At 55.4% G+C, this 12518-nt stretch overlaps 1 protein-coding gene across 1 annotated transcript in view; it reads right to left on the bottom strand.

Moving 5' to 3' along the window:
* The window catches only part of Plcg2 (phospholipase C gamma 2), a 63340-nt gene that overhangs the window by 16514 nt on the left and 34308 nt on the right, over positions 1 to 12518 (bottom strand). Inside the window, exons 11-22 of the mRNA XM_090357222.1 lie at positions 11534 to 11652; positions 11221 to 11306; positions 10236 to 10356; positions 9168 to 9336; positions 7606 to 7710; positions 6021 to 6110; positions 5333 to 5508; positions 5033 to 5233; positions 4209 to 4328; positions 3256 to 3436; positions 2421 to 2492; positions 386 to 495 (exon numbers count right to left, since the gene is read on the bottom strand). Coding sequence (XP_090213348.1) covers positions 386 to 495; positions 2421 to 2492; positions 3256 to 3436; positions 4209 to 4328; positions 5033 to 5233; positions 5333 to 5508; positions 6021 to 6110; positions 7606 to 7710; positions 9168 to 9336; positions 10236 to 10356; positions 11221 to 11306; positions 11534 to 11652 — 1550 coding nt within the window. The remainder of the gene's footprint in view (positions 1 to 385; positions 496 to 2420; positions 2493 to 3255; positions 3437 to 4208; positions 4329 to 5032; positions 5234 to 5332; positions 5509 to 6020; positions 6111 to 7605; positions 7711 to 9167; positions 9337 to 10235; positions 10357 to 11220; positions 11307 to 11533; positions 11653 to 12518) is intronic.

Consider the following 12518-nt stretch of genomic DNA (forward strand, 5'->3'; position numbering starts at 1 on the left):
CCCGGGACAAGACCCTGCACTTGGTGTATGTAGTCACTCGTCTACGCCCCATAACTGCGCAGGTGCCATTGAAACCACCCAGAGAGCCGCTGCGCAGCGCACAGGACTAAGAACAGCCAAAGGATCTGGATTTCAAATGGCACAGCCGCGTCTGCCGAGGGGACAGTCATCCCCAACTGCAGGGCGCTCAGGGAAGCCCTGCATGAACGCCAGCAGCAGGCGCTGGGGGGAGGAACGGTGAAGGGAGATGGGTGACCCCACACAACAGGCGATGCAGCACACCTGCGACCCTGGCTGCCACCACTGCGGGACTCAGCATGGCAGGCAGCGAGGACAGCCATGCCTGGAATATCGTCCCCTAGTCTCCCCTCCCCGCAGGCCTCACCAGCCCCCCGGCTCCTTGCAGACGTTGTGGATGAGGGCGCCTCGGCAGAAGGTCAGCTCATCACTACGCTTGGCCTTGTAGTCGTAGAGCGCTTTCACGGTCCTCTGGGGCTTTCCAGGAAGCATAGGAAGGACAGGTCAGGCAGGTGACAGGAGCAGAACACTCACACCACCCACCACGGGCTTCTTCTCTTAGGGAGCGGGAGGACACTCTCTGGCATTGTGGTTGACCAAAAGAACTTGGGAAGGGGGAGGGAGGACATCAGGATCAAGGTAAGAATCAAGGGCAGCTGGGGTCCTTTCCGAACAGAAAGGATGAGCTTTGGGGGACACACCACCACCTCTGAAGTCCTGAACAAATGTGCCCAGTTGTTCAAAGGCATCCCTGCTACACTGGTCCATCTCCACCCCCCGCTCCCCATCCCCCACCCCAGGTCAAGCACTGTCGCACAATCCTGCCCTTTGCACGACCCTGACAAATTGCTGAGGCAGCCTGGGGTCCTCCGTGAAACTGAAATTCATCAAAATCTGGGCTCTGGGTTGGCAGGGATAAAAACACCAAAACTTCAACTTGGGCTCAAAATTTCCTCCAGTGAATTTCCTTGCACAGTGATACAGAATGAGCATCCACACAGCAAGAAAACACCGAGGGGGAAAGTCCTGGCTCCCTGGAGGCAGGATGACGGTGACACAGTGCGAGTGGATGAATCCATCTCCCCCTCTGCAGCCAGTGCTCAAACACGAGCTGCCACTTCTCAGGAAGCCTGCGCTGTTCGGTCATTACTACGTCGGTTCCAAGATGGAAATGTTTCTCTGGTATCACAGAGCCTGCCTGCCATGTTTCCCACTACTTGGGAGACAGAACTAGGCGAGTCTTGGTTCCAGGCCAACCCAGACAGAAGTTAGCAGGAGTCCATCTCGACTAATAAGCTAGGCATGGTGCCTCAAACCCTCATATCCCAGCCAGGTAAGAAGCCAAGGCAAGGAAGGACTGAGGACTGAGGCTCGCCACAAACATTCTCACTACCAAAACATTCTTCAATACAGCTCCTAGCTAAAGTGCTCTGCGCACACAACTTCCCAGGACTGCATTTCTTACTGAAGATTGTCACTGGCCAAGGAAGGAAAATCACGTGTGCATTTCAACCTTGACCTGCAGCAGGGTCCCTACCTAGCTGAGAGTTGTGCATGAAGTGTGTGTGAGATGGTCTCCCACACAGAGCATCTGCTACGTTCTTCCTCAACCAGCTCAAACTACACTTGAGGCACAAGTCAAGCATGTGGAAGGAGCCAGGGGCTCAAAGCAGAATCTGACCCCACCCATAGGCAGAGGCAGATGGATCCAAGATAATGCTAATGAGAAAAGGAGGCTGGCCAGAAGCAAACCAGCTTCTGTCCGTGAGCACAGCAACATTCGGAAGACTTTTAATTAGACACCACTTGGCCTGAGGTGTTCATCACTCCTCAAGATGAGCGTAACTGGGTCATATTTGGAAGAATTCGATTAATCTTTCCTGACACTACCTGCTACATCGTCAAACATCATTTCTTAAAAACTTTTTTTTTTTAAATTTTAGGCCAGGCACTGTGGCTCCTATCTGTAATCCTACTTACTCAGGGAGAGGAGAGGTAAGGAGGTAAGGGGAGGATCGTGGTTTGAGGACAGTCCAGGCAAAAAGCTGAGACTCCATTTCGACCAATAAGCCAGACAAGGTGCTATGCACCTACCATCATAGCTCTGAGAGAGGAAGCAAGCGAGGAAGATCGATGTCCAGGCCAGCAAAGACAGGGAGGGGACAACAGCAGCTATGACTCTATTCTAAAAGTAAGTATAGCATAATGGGATGGAGGTGTGGTTCAAATGGTAGAGTACCTGCCTAGCAAGTAGTCCTGAGTTCAAATTCCTGTACTACCAAAAAATAATCATTTTTTTTAATTGAGTTTTGGTGGGGTTTTCCAGATTGTTTCCATCTGCCATGGGGCAAGGGGCAGAGAGCATCAGGATCACATCTGTCCACAGAGAGCCCAGTACCTACCAGGGAGGGGCTGATCTCGCTGGGGTCCACGTACATCCGGCTGACGTCATAGAGGGAGTTTATGTCTCTCTCCTGAAAGGACAATGGGGAGAAAGTGGAAAGTGGTGTGCTGTGCTCGCCCCTGCACTGCTGGGGCCTGGCGAGGCTCCCGCACTCTGGGAAGGACGGCAGGTGGCCTGAAGGACAGCCAGATCCACAAAGCCCCTCACAGTCAGAGACCCCCCCGCACACACACAGAGCTACACTGCCACCCGGGACTGCAGACACCGTGTTCTGCAGGGCCCCTGCCCAAACCTCCGCCCAGCTCACGCACAGGGGCAGAAACTGGCCTGCGCCACAAGCCAGGGCCTTCTGACCCGAGAGCCGAGAATCCTGCTATGGGCAGGATAAAAGCCGGTCGCTGCCACAGCCCCAGGGCCCTGCATGGCTTACTCCTAGATAAGGCCTCTCATCTTTCTCCAACTCTGCCCTGCCCCTGCTCACCTGACTTGAACCCCTCAAGTACTTTGTACCTGCCATCCATTTTTCCCCTAGGCAGTACCATGGCTCACTCCTCAGACCCTTTGAAAACTGCAACCCCACCCCGCCTCTATCTCCAATCCTCTACCTTCCTGCCTTGATCTCTTTGGCAAGTGTTGCCCTCTGGCAACTTGTTCTGTGTGTCTCCTAATTCACTGTCTCTTCTGAGCTAGACTGGCCACAGTCCTAAGAGAGGGGCTTACCTTTGCTGGGTGCCAGTCTGTTTCCCCAGGCCCTGGCACAGCACCAGAGAGCTCACCAGACCTGGAGGATGGAGCCCCAGCGGGCCTCATGGCGGGGGGGGGGCTACACCTACCATGCTGTAGCGCTCTAGGAGCTCAGGCGTCACGGGGTAGCGCAGCCGCATCCTGCGGTACAGTGAGTGCTTCTCGTAGTAGCTGACCAGCTCCACCAGGCTCTCGAAGTAGGCAGAGGTGCCCAGCACAAAGTGCCGGCCATCCCGGCTGATGCGGCAGTGCTTCACCTTGCCCCGGGCCCTGGAGCCAGACACCAAGGGGTTGGCACATGAGAGCTCTACGAGCCCCAGCCTCCAGAATGGCAGCCTCACCAGCTACCGGGGTCACATCTCTACCCTTAAGGGCTGTGGTGGGTAAACCAGATTCCCAACTTCCAGCTGGAGACTTTGGGGCAAAGAGCACAAGCTTTGGAGTCAGGCAGAAATCCTGACACAAAGCTGTAAGGCTGTGCCATGCCTGCGATACCCCTAAACCCATCGGGGCCTCCACTGTCTCACCTTTCCCAGGCTAAAGCTAAGGGATGCACTCGGCTCAGTTCTTCAGTTAGGAATTCAATATATGGTAGGCTATTGCTACTGGCAGAATACACAGGAGATAGGAGGCGATGGGTGGGGTCTGAACCCATCACCAGTGAGAGGGGGGAGCTTGAGTGTTTAGGATGCAATTGGCCTCCCAGTCCTAGAAATGCCTGGGTGCCAACAGTACTGGTGGGAGGAACCCAGATCTACAGCCTCAGGTCTACGACATGAGAACTGTGATGTCAGATCCATGACTTCAGATCTACGGTGTCAGATCCATGACGTCAGCTCTATGGTGTCAGGTCCATGACGACAAGTCTATGGGCTCCAATCTCAGCTCCATTATCTCTACGTTCTGGCAAGCTACTAAACCTCAATGTCCAGGTTAGACAGAGGACACCAAAGGGCCAGGGCGCCCCACCAAGTTTGGACCCCAGCTCCACACCTGCTCTTCACAGGCCCCCTCCAGGGAGGCCACGCCTCCTCACACCTACCTGAAGGTGATGGCATAGGAGTCCGTCCCTTCTCGCCTCCGGATGAGGAAGGCTCCGTCTCGGGGAACCCGCATGAGCATGTCCTCAGCTTCTCCCCTGCTCAGCTGGTCATAGTACCACCTGCAGCCAAGGCAAGGAAGATGGGGTCCTCAGCCTGCCCCTCGCCAGGCCACTGCAGTCCTAGGGGCCCAGGACAACTGCAACCTCACCCCGGAAATCACAGCGGGCCTCGTCAGCCATGGACGACTCTGGAGACAACTGCTTTTGTAAAAAACACTAGGCTGAGCTGAGCCTTCCGGAGGACGCTAAACCCCATCTGCCCAGCCACGCCAGGTAGGAGGCACATGGAGCATGCACCCCGGAGCATGAGGGGCTGTGGGAGGAACTGGGGGTGTAAGCTAAAATACAAAGCTGTAAGAGGCGGGCCATAAGGGAATGAAGGGAAATGTCAAAAGCTTGCTGGAAGTGATCTGACTCCCTCTGACAGAGACAACGTGGCCGCTTTTCTACCTTAGAAAACACATTCCTGTACACTGCTGTGAGGGCAGAATGCGAGAGGCGATGGCGAACCTTTCCAAGGCAGAAGAAAAGAGGAGAGGAGAATGCCGCCATGTGGCCTGCGCTTCCTCATTCTGGACGTGGCCTCTGACTTCAAGGCCTGGACTTCGGGAGGAGGGGGTGGCAAAGCTGGCAGAAGAGCAGAGGAGGGGGGGAAAGGCAAGAAAAAGGAAAAGGAGGAGAGGAGAGCCAAAGGGAACTGGCAGGCGCCCAGGCCCCACGCCCTGTGGCTGGAGCCCCCGGGCCCCCCAGCAGCCGGGACCTACGGCTTGGACTCGTGCGGGTTAGGGTTGGGCACGGCGTCCGTGAGCCTCAGCTCGAACTCGGCGCAGCGCAGGTGCGTCTCTCGGTAGTGCCGGATCAGGTCATAGATGCTGGAGAAGGTGAGGTTGTCGGTCAGGTAGTACTTCTTGACCCCGCCCTCCACACTGGAGCGGATGAGGCAGTGCTGCACACGGCCCGAGCGCCTGCGGGGGGGGGGGGGGGGGCAGCAGGGTCAGCACAGACTCGGCAGAGCCCGCCGCACCTCGTCCCGCCCACAGCCTGCAGGGACGCAGGCACAGTACCAGAAGGACAGAGTGTAGTTGTCCGGGTAGGTCTCGCTCTCCCGCACCAGGAAGGTGCCGTCCTTGGCCCCCGTCTCCATGCAGTACTCCTGCAGCAGCTTCTCCGCGCTCGTCCTCTTCTCCACCTTCTTGTGGAACCACTTTTCCCCAAAGTGCAGCTCCGTGGGGGGAATATCCTGGACGGCGGGGACAAGGGCTGCAGAGGGCTCTCCCTGCCTGCCCCTGCCTGCCCCTGCCTCCCATCTCCTCTAGCTCCCACTTGGATGGCTTCTGGTAGTTATGACATAGGCGGCCAAGCATCCTCAGTAAAGCTCTCAGTTCTCTTTGACAAGAATTCTGAGAGTCATAGCCCCCTGCAATCAAAAGCCAGTCCTGCTGGGTGCTGGCCTGTAATCCCAACACCTCAGGAGACTGAGATCTGAGGATCATAGTTCAAAGCCAGCCTGGGCAGAAAAGTCCACCAGACTCCACTCTCCAATTAACCACCAAAAAGCTAGAAGTGGAAAAGTAGCTCAAGTGGTAGAATGTCAGCCTTGAGCAAAAAAAAACAAAAAACAGACAAGCAAAAGCATAAGATGCAAGTTCAGTATTCGCTGGTGTGCACAAACACACACACACAGACACAGACACACAGACACACACACGCGCCAGCCAAGCTCCTGGGGCGTGGAGAGGCCCAGTGACGTACCTGGGATAGTTCCTCCTCCACTGTCTGTTCAATGTCATCACTGAAGGACAGTTTGGCGTCGGCAATGGCACAGTAATGGCGAGTCCACTTCTAGAGGACACAGGAAGACTCAGTCTCCCAAGGACCCAGGACGCCCGGCACCCTGCAGCCCATTCACCAGGACCTCTTCCTCTTTCAGGTTTGTGACATTGACGAGATTTCACTGAATTGGCTCTTCTATGAGACATTTATTTTACAAATAAAATTTCTATTTTGGGTTGTTTTGACAACAGTTAGGCTATGTGACTGAACCAGCAAATCCTCCTGTGTAGACGTGCAGCCTTTCACAAGGCGCAGGTGGTCTTACCAGTCTTTATGGCAGTCTTCTAGTTTTTGGATTTTCCTGATTGTTGATCTAAAGACTTTTTCTGCGGCACTTAATCATACCTTGTTATTTAATTTGTTTGCAGGTACTGGGTCTTGAACTCAGGGTCCGAGAGTTATCCCTTAGCTTTTTTTTTTTTTTTTTTTTTTTTGCTGCTCAAAGCTAGCACTCTACCACTTGAGTCACAGCTCCACTTTTGGCATTTTTCTGTATATGGTACTGAGGAATCAAACCAGGGTCTTTGTGCATGCTAGGCAAGCACTCTAGCACTAGGCCAAACTCCAAACTTGGGGATTTTTGGTGGCTAATTAAGAAGAGTTTTGGGCTGGGAGTTTGGCCTAGTGGTAGAGTGCTCACCTAGCATGCACAAAGACCTGGATTCGATTCCTCGGTACCACATATATAGAAAAAAGCCAGAAGTGATGCTGTGGCTCAAGTGGTAGAGCTCTAGCCTTGAGAAAACCCAAGACAGTGCTCAGGCCCTGAGCCCAAGCCCAGGACTGGCAAAAATAACTAAATAAATAAAAGTTTCACAGACTCTTCAGGCTTCAAATTATGATTAGCTTCCTTAGAAGCTGGGATCTGGCTGAAAAATAACTTTTTGAAATTAGCACCCAGCAATGCATGTGTATACTTTTGCATTCAAACAATAGCATCACTAATTCTTTTATGTGGTCAAGAGCCACCCTAGCACACAGCACATGAAGGCACATGTGTGCACGCACGCATGTGTGGACACACACACAGCTTTTTGTTTTTAATGGAAGAGCTCTACCTACTCATGTAACACACCTGTAACCCTACTTACCCAGGAGGCTAAGATCTAAGGATCATGGCTCAAAGCCGGCCTGGGCAGAAAAGTTTGTGAAACTCTTACCTCTAGTAACCACTCAGAAAAAACTGGAGTGGCAGCATGGCTCAAGTGGTAGAGTGCTAGCTTTGAGCAAAAGAAGCTCAGAGACAGCACCCAGGCCCTGAGTTCAAGCTCTAGGACTGGCAAGCGCACACCCACATGCATGCGCGCGCGCGCACACACGCACGCACACACGCACGCACACGCACACGCACACACACACACACACACACACACACACACACAAAAGAATGTATAGTCATGAAAACAAATTCACTGAGTCAAATCTGGAATGAGACCGGAATATTCCAGCTTTCCCCCAGGGGGCTACGAGGCGGGGGGAGGGGGAAGAGGGGGGACTGGCACACCTGGTCGATGGAGTCCCACATGTACAGCTCCCCCTGCTGCCTCTGTTCATCCTTCTTGTCCTCCACGTTGACGTCAACGTCCCCTCGGGGACCCAACTTCTTATGCTGTAGAGAAAAAATACAACAGCCAAGGGAGCTGAAGCGTCACCCATCAAAGATATCCCAACAACCGTGGCTACCACGCCAGGCTGCCCTCGCCCTTCCTCTGCCTCCCTGTCTGTTGTTTCTGTCACAACTTGTCCCACGAACCCATGAGGCCCCAGTTGCACTGGGTGACCCCACCACACCCGAGTGTTATTTATCTCAAGCTGCGAGGGCAGCCCCCCTTCTCCGCCTGCTCCCACTATTCTACACCTAGGGTCCCCTCATAATTAGATGTGGGGCTGGCTGTCAATGGCTCACACCTGTAATCCCAGCTACTCAGGAAGCTGAGACTTGAAGATCCTGGTTCAAAGCCAGCCTGGGCAGACAAACCTGAGAGTTTTTTTTTTTTTTAAGTAGGTCATAGGGCTTGAACTTGCAGCCTAAGCATTATCTCTGAGTTTTTTTTCTCAAGGCCAGTGTTCTACCATTTTGAGCCACAGCATCACTTCCAGTTTTTTGGTGGTTAACCAGAGATAAGAGTCTCATGAATTTGCCTAGCCTGGGCTAGCTTTGAACTGTGACCCTCAGATCTCAGCCTCCTGAGTAGCCAGGATGACAGGCGTGAGCCACTGGTGCCTGGCTTTGAGAAACTTGTCCTCCTCCAATTAAGAGGCAAAAAGCCTGTGAGACAGGAGACACAGGGCATCCACTGAGAAGCAGAATGGCCTTGCCTATGTCAGGGTGTTCGTAAGAAGAGCTAGCACTGCGCCAGGCAGCTGGGCACCCTCGGGGGTCACGGCAGTCCCCGGTGGTGGTCCCGGGGGTCTCAGCAATCCCCTGAGGGGTCACAGCAGTCCCCGGTGGTGGTCCCGGGGGTCTCAGCAGTCCCCTGAGGGGTCACAGCAGTCCCTAGTGGTGGTCCCCAGGGTCACAGCAATCCCCGGTGGTGGTCCCGGGGGTCTCAGCAGTCCCCTGAGGGGTCACAGCAGTCCCCGGTAGTGGTCCCAGGGGTCTCAGCAGTCCCCTGAGGGGTCACAGCAGTCCCTAGTGGTGGTCCCCAGGGTCACAGCAATCCCCGGTGGTGGTCCCGGGGGTCTCAGCAGTCCCCGGTGGTGGTCCCGGGGGTCTCAGCAGTCCCCTGAGGGGTCACAGCAGTCCCCGGTGGTGGTCCTGAGGGGTCTCAGCAGTCCCCTGAGGGGTCACAGCAGTCCCCGGTGGTGGTCCGGGGGACTCAGCAGTCCCCGGTGGTGGTCCTGAGGGGACTCAGCAGTCCCCGGTGATGGTCCTGAGTCACGGCAGTCCCCGGTGGTGGTCCAGGGGACTCAGCAGTCCCCGGTGGTGGTCCCGGGGGTCTCAGCAGTCCCCGGTGGCGCCCCCAGGTGGTAGGGGTGGTCACAGCAGTCCCCGGTGGTGCCCCCGGGTGGTAGGGGTGGTCACGGCAGTCCCCGGGGGCCATTCTGGCAGTCCCAGAAGCTGACCTTGATGATGATCTTCTCCCGCAGCTGGGTGGGCGAGGGCAGCTGGTCAGCGCTGGCCTCCTTGGGCTTGGTCAGCAGCAGGTCACCCAGCACCTCCTTGAAGACCTTTGCCATGTGGCGCTGCTGCTCCACGCTGCAGTGCTCCTCGATGGACAGGATCACGGGGAAGCTGCGGGCAGCAGGGCCCGGGGGCGGCTCAGGGAGGTGGAGCCAGTGCCCGCCATGCCCAACGTGAGAGAGCCACTGTAGTGCTTGGCTTTCTCTATGCCTCTCTCAGTCACATGCGTGCCTGGATGGTCATATGCTGACTGTGTATGCACACATGTGCACAGGGCAGCCAGGATGCAGAAGTGAGCCCAACACCTGAGCACACTGGCTTAGGCCTTTCCGCCTCGGGTTACAACATTTTTATCCACCAATCCTTCGGAGCCCTTGTTTTTGGCGTGGTTTGACTCATGAACACGGAGCTGTGGCCTGTGTAGCTACAACTTGGCCTCAGAGACACTGATGGCATTCGCTCTCTGCTGGCATGCCACAGCCCTTGTGCCCAGGGACATGCCCATGCCCAGGGACACTCGCTAGGTGGCACTCTGTCAGGCCCGAGGCACTCGTGGCTCACACCTGTAATCCTAGCTGCTCAGGAGGCGGAGATCTGAAGACTGTGGTTCAAGGTCAGCGTAAAAAGAAAAGTCCACAAGATTCATCTCCAATTAACCAGCAAAAAGCCAGAAGCGGAGGTGTCACTCACGTGATAGACTGCTACTCTTGAGCATAAAAAGCTTGGGAACAATGCCCAGGCCCTAAGTTCACGCCCCAGGCCTGGGGAAGGAGGGTGGGAGGGAGGGAGGGAGGGAGGAGAGATCCCAGAGCCTGTTTTCAGGGCACAATTCAATGTGCCTCTACTGCCACTGCTGAGGCCACAGGAAAGAGCTGACGATGACAGATGTGCCTTTGGCCAGGAGGGAGCCCAAACCCTTGTGTTTGGGAAGAGGTCGACAGTGCGTCTCTGTCTGTCTAGCTGTCTTCTTTCCCCTTCCATGGGAAGCATCTGGAAAGAAGCCCACTGACCTGGAGGCCACGAAGGCATGGTCCCTAATTGCTTGTACGACATCATCAAACTTGATCTTGGTGGTCCGCGTCCAGCCGTGGTAGATGATGGGTCTGCCATCCGGTCCATCCCAGCAGTCCACTGCAGGGAAGCAAGCAGCCTCAGCTGCTGGGGCAGACGCACCCCGGGGCAGGCAGAAGGGGAGACATCAACTAGGGAGAGTGTGGAATAATGGCCACCAAACTCTTATACCACGATGAGTGTTTTGGTAACACTGAGTCCATGGCTTGGGGGAGGGCAGGTATCCAGCCAAATACACTGCTGTGATTTGAGTAAGGGACCCCTAATGTCCTGTGTGTGAATGTCTGTCCTAGGGGTGGCACTACTGGGAGTGGGCAGGCCCATTACAAGGTAGGGCCTCATGGAAGGTCTTTAAGTTACTGGGGCATCTGGGCACTGGGGGACCCTCAGCCCCTCCTGTTTTTCTTTATTAGCCTGAAGTAATGACTGACACCTGCCCAAGAGAACAGTGAGCCAAAGCAGCCCTGTTATCAGTGTAAGTTAATCCACAGGGCTCTTTGGTTACAGCTGCAGGAAGCTGGCTAACCTGCATCTCTGAGCTTTAGGTGAGAGAATAAAGGATGGGAAGGAAAAGGCCCAAGGTGATCAGAAGGGAGGACCAGAAAGAAGCCTCGGCCATTTGCTCAGCCAGGACGCTGACTATCCTCCCTCCCCCTGGCAGGGGCTGCAGGGCTCCTGGGTACGCTCAGGACCCAGAGTGAAAACTAAGGGGCCATTTATTTTGTCTCCCTCCCGATGCTTGCTGCCTGGCCAGGCTGGAGATGCCGCCATTTGTCAGCCATGTGGCTCCCCCAGCCCAGGGCTCCAGGACCTGTCTGTCCTGCCTCCCTGAGAGCCTCCAGGCCCCTGAGAGCCAAAAGGCAGGGCCCGGGTGACTCCAGAGCTGTGCTACTACGCTCTGTCCTCCCCGGGACGGCCACTCACGTTCGATGCAGCGGCAGCCCAGGCGCAGGCAGCGCACGTAGGCCTCGGTGGACGACTCGCTGCGCAGCTGGTCCCCAGTGAGGTACCTGCGGGAGTCACCGTGGGGAGCCACTCAGCCTGGGGCCCAGCATCTCCGCTCCCCCAGAAGAGAAAAGCCCCACGCTGAGATCTGGGCCAGATGCACGCACAATGGGCAGGATTCCAGGGGAGACTTTACTCTTGCCAGGACAGCGGGACAGCTCGGTCAAGAGCCTTGTCTCCGCCTCCACCCGCCCGTCCCCCAGCAGGCCAGCTCAGGGCGGCTAGAGCTCACGTGTTGTGAGAGGAAGAGATCCAGTAATGCGACAGGGGATTGTTCATGTCCTGCATGTTCACAGCGTCGTACTTCTCATCCCAGATGCTGTTCTCCCGGGAGAACAGGTAGGTGAGGAACTGGAAGAGCCACGGACATGGGGCTGAGTGTGGTGGGGGCTCGTGACTAGCTCCCGGGCAGAGCCCGAGGCTCGTGATCTCGCGTGGCTCCGGGCAGAGCCTGGGGCTCGTGATCTCGCGTGGCTCCCGGGCCACCCGTGGGATCAGAAACCAGCTGAGTTTTACCTGGCCTCAGTCACCCCAGATTCTATCCCAGATCCCAACCCGAACAGTCCAGACTATGCTTTCTTTGGCAGTGTTTAGCCCAAAATATTTGATACTGCAAGAATACTTGCAGTCCTGCTGGACATGGTGGCTCATGCCTGTAATCCTAGCTACTCAGGGGTAGGGTGGTAGCCTTGACCTGAAGAGCTCAGGGACTGTGCCCAGGCCCACAGCTCAAGCCTCATGATTGACCAAAAAAATAAAAATTTAAAAGTTTAAAAAAAGAGTACTTGCTTCCTACATGGAGACTCAGTTTTGTTTGTGTGTTTTTGTGCCAGTACTGACTGGGGCTTGAACTCAGAGCCTGGGTGCTGTCCCTGGTGCTCTACCACTTGAGCCACAGATCTACTTCTGGCTTTTTGGTGGTTATTTGAAGATAAGATCTCAATTCAAGGACGTCCCTGCCCTAGCTGGCTCTGAACAGCAACTCACCTATCTCAGCCTCCTGGAAAGCTGGGATTACAGGCATGAGCCATGGGTGCTGGGCTCTGTACAGAAGCTTGAAGTGACAACAGTGAACATTTGTGGGTGAGCCACTGACTTAAGAAACAAGGCTATTTAAAACATCAAAAGGGGGGCCGGGAGTGTGGCCTAGTGGTAGAGTGCTTGTCTAGCATGCACGAAGACCCGGGTTCGATTCCTCGGTACCACATACATAGAAA

The sequence above is a fragment of the Megascapheus bottae genome, chromosome 24, assembly GCF_031878675.1.
Source record: "Megascapheus bottae isolate mThoBot1 chromosome 24, mThoBot2.hap1, whole genome shotgun sequence".
Classification (NCBI taxonomy): Eukaryota; Metazoa; Chordata; class Mammalia; order Rodentia; family Geomyidae; genus Megascapheus; species Megascapheus bottae.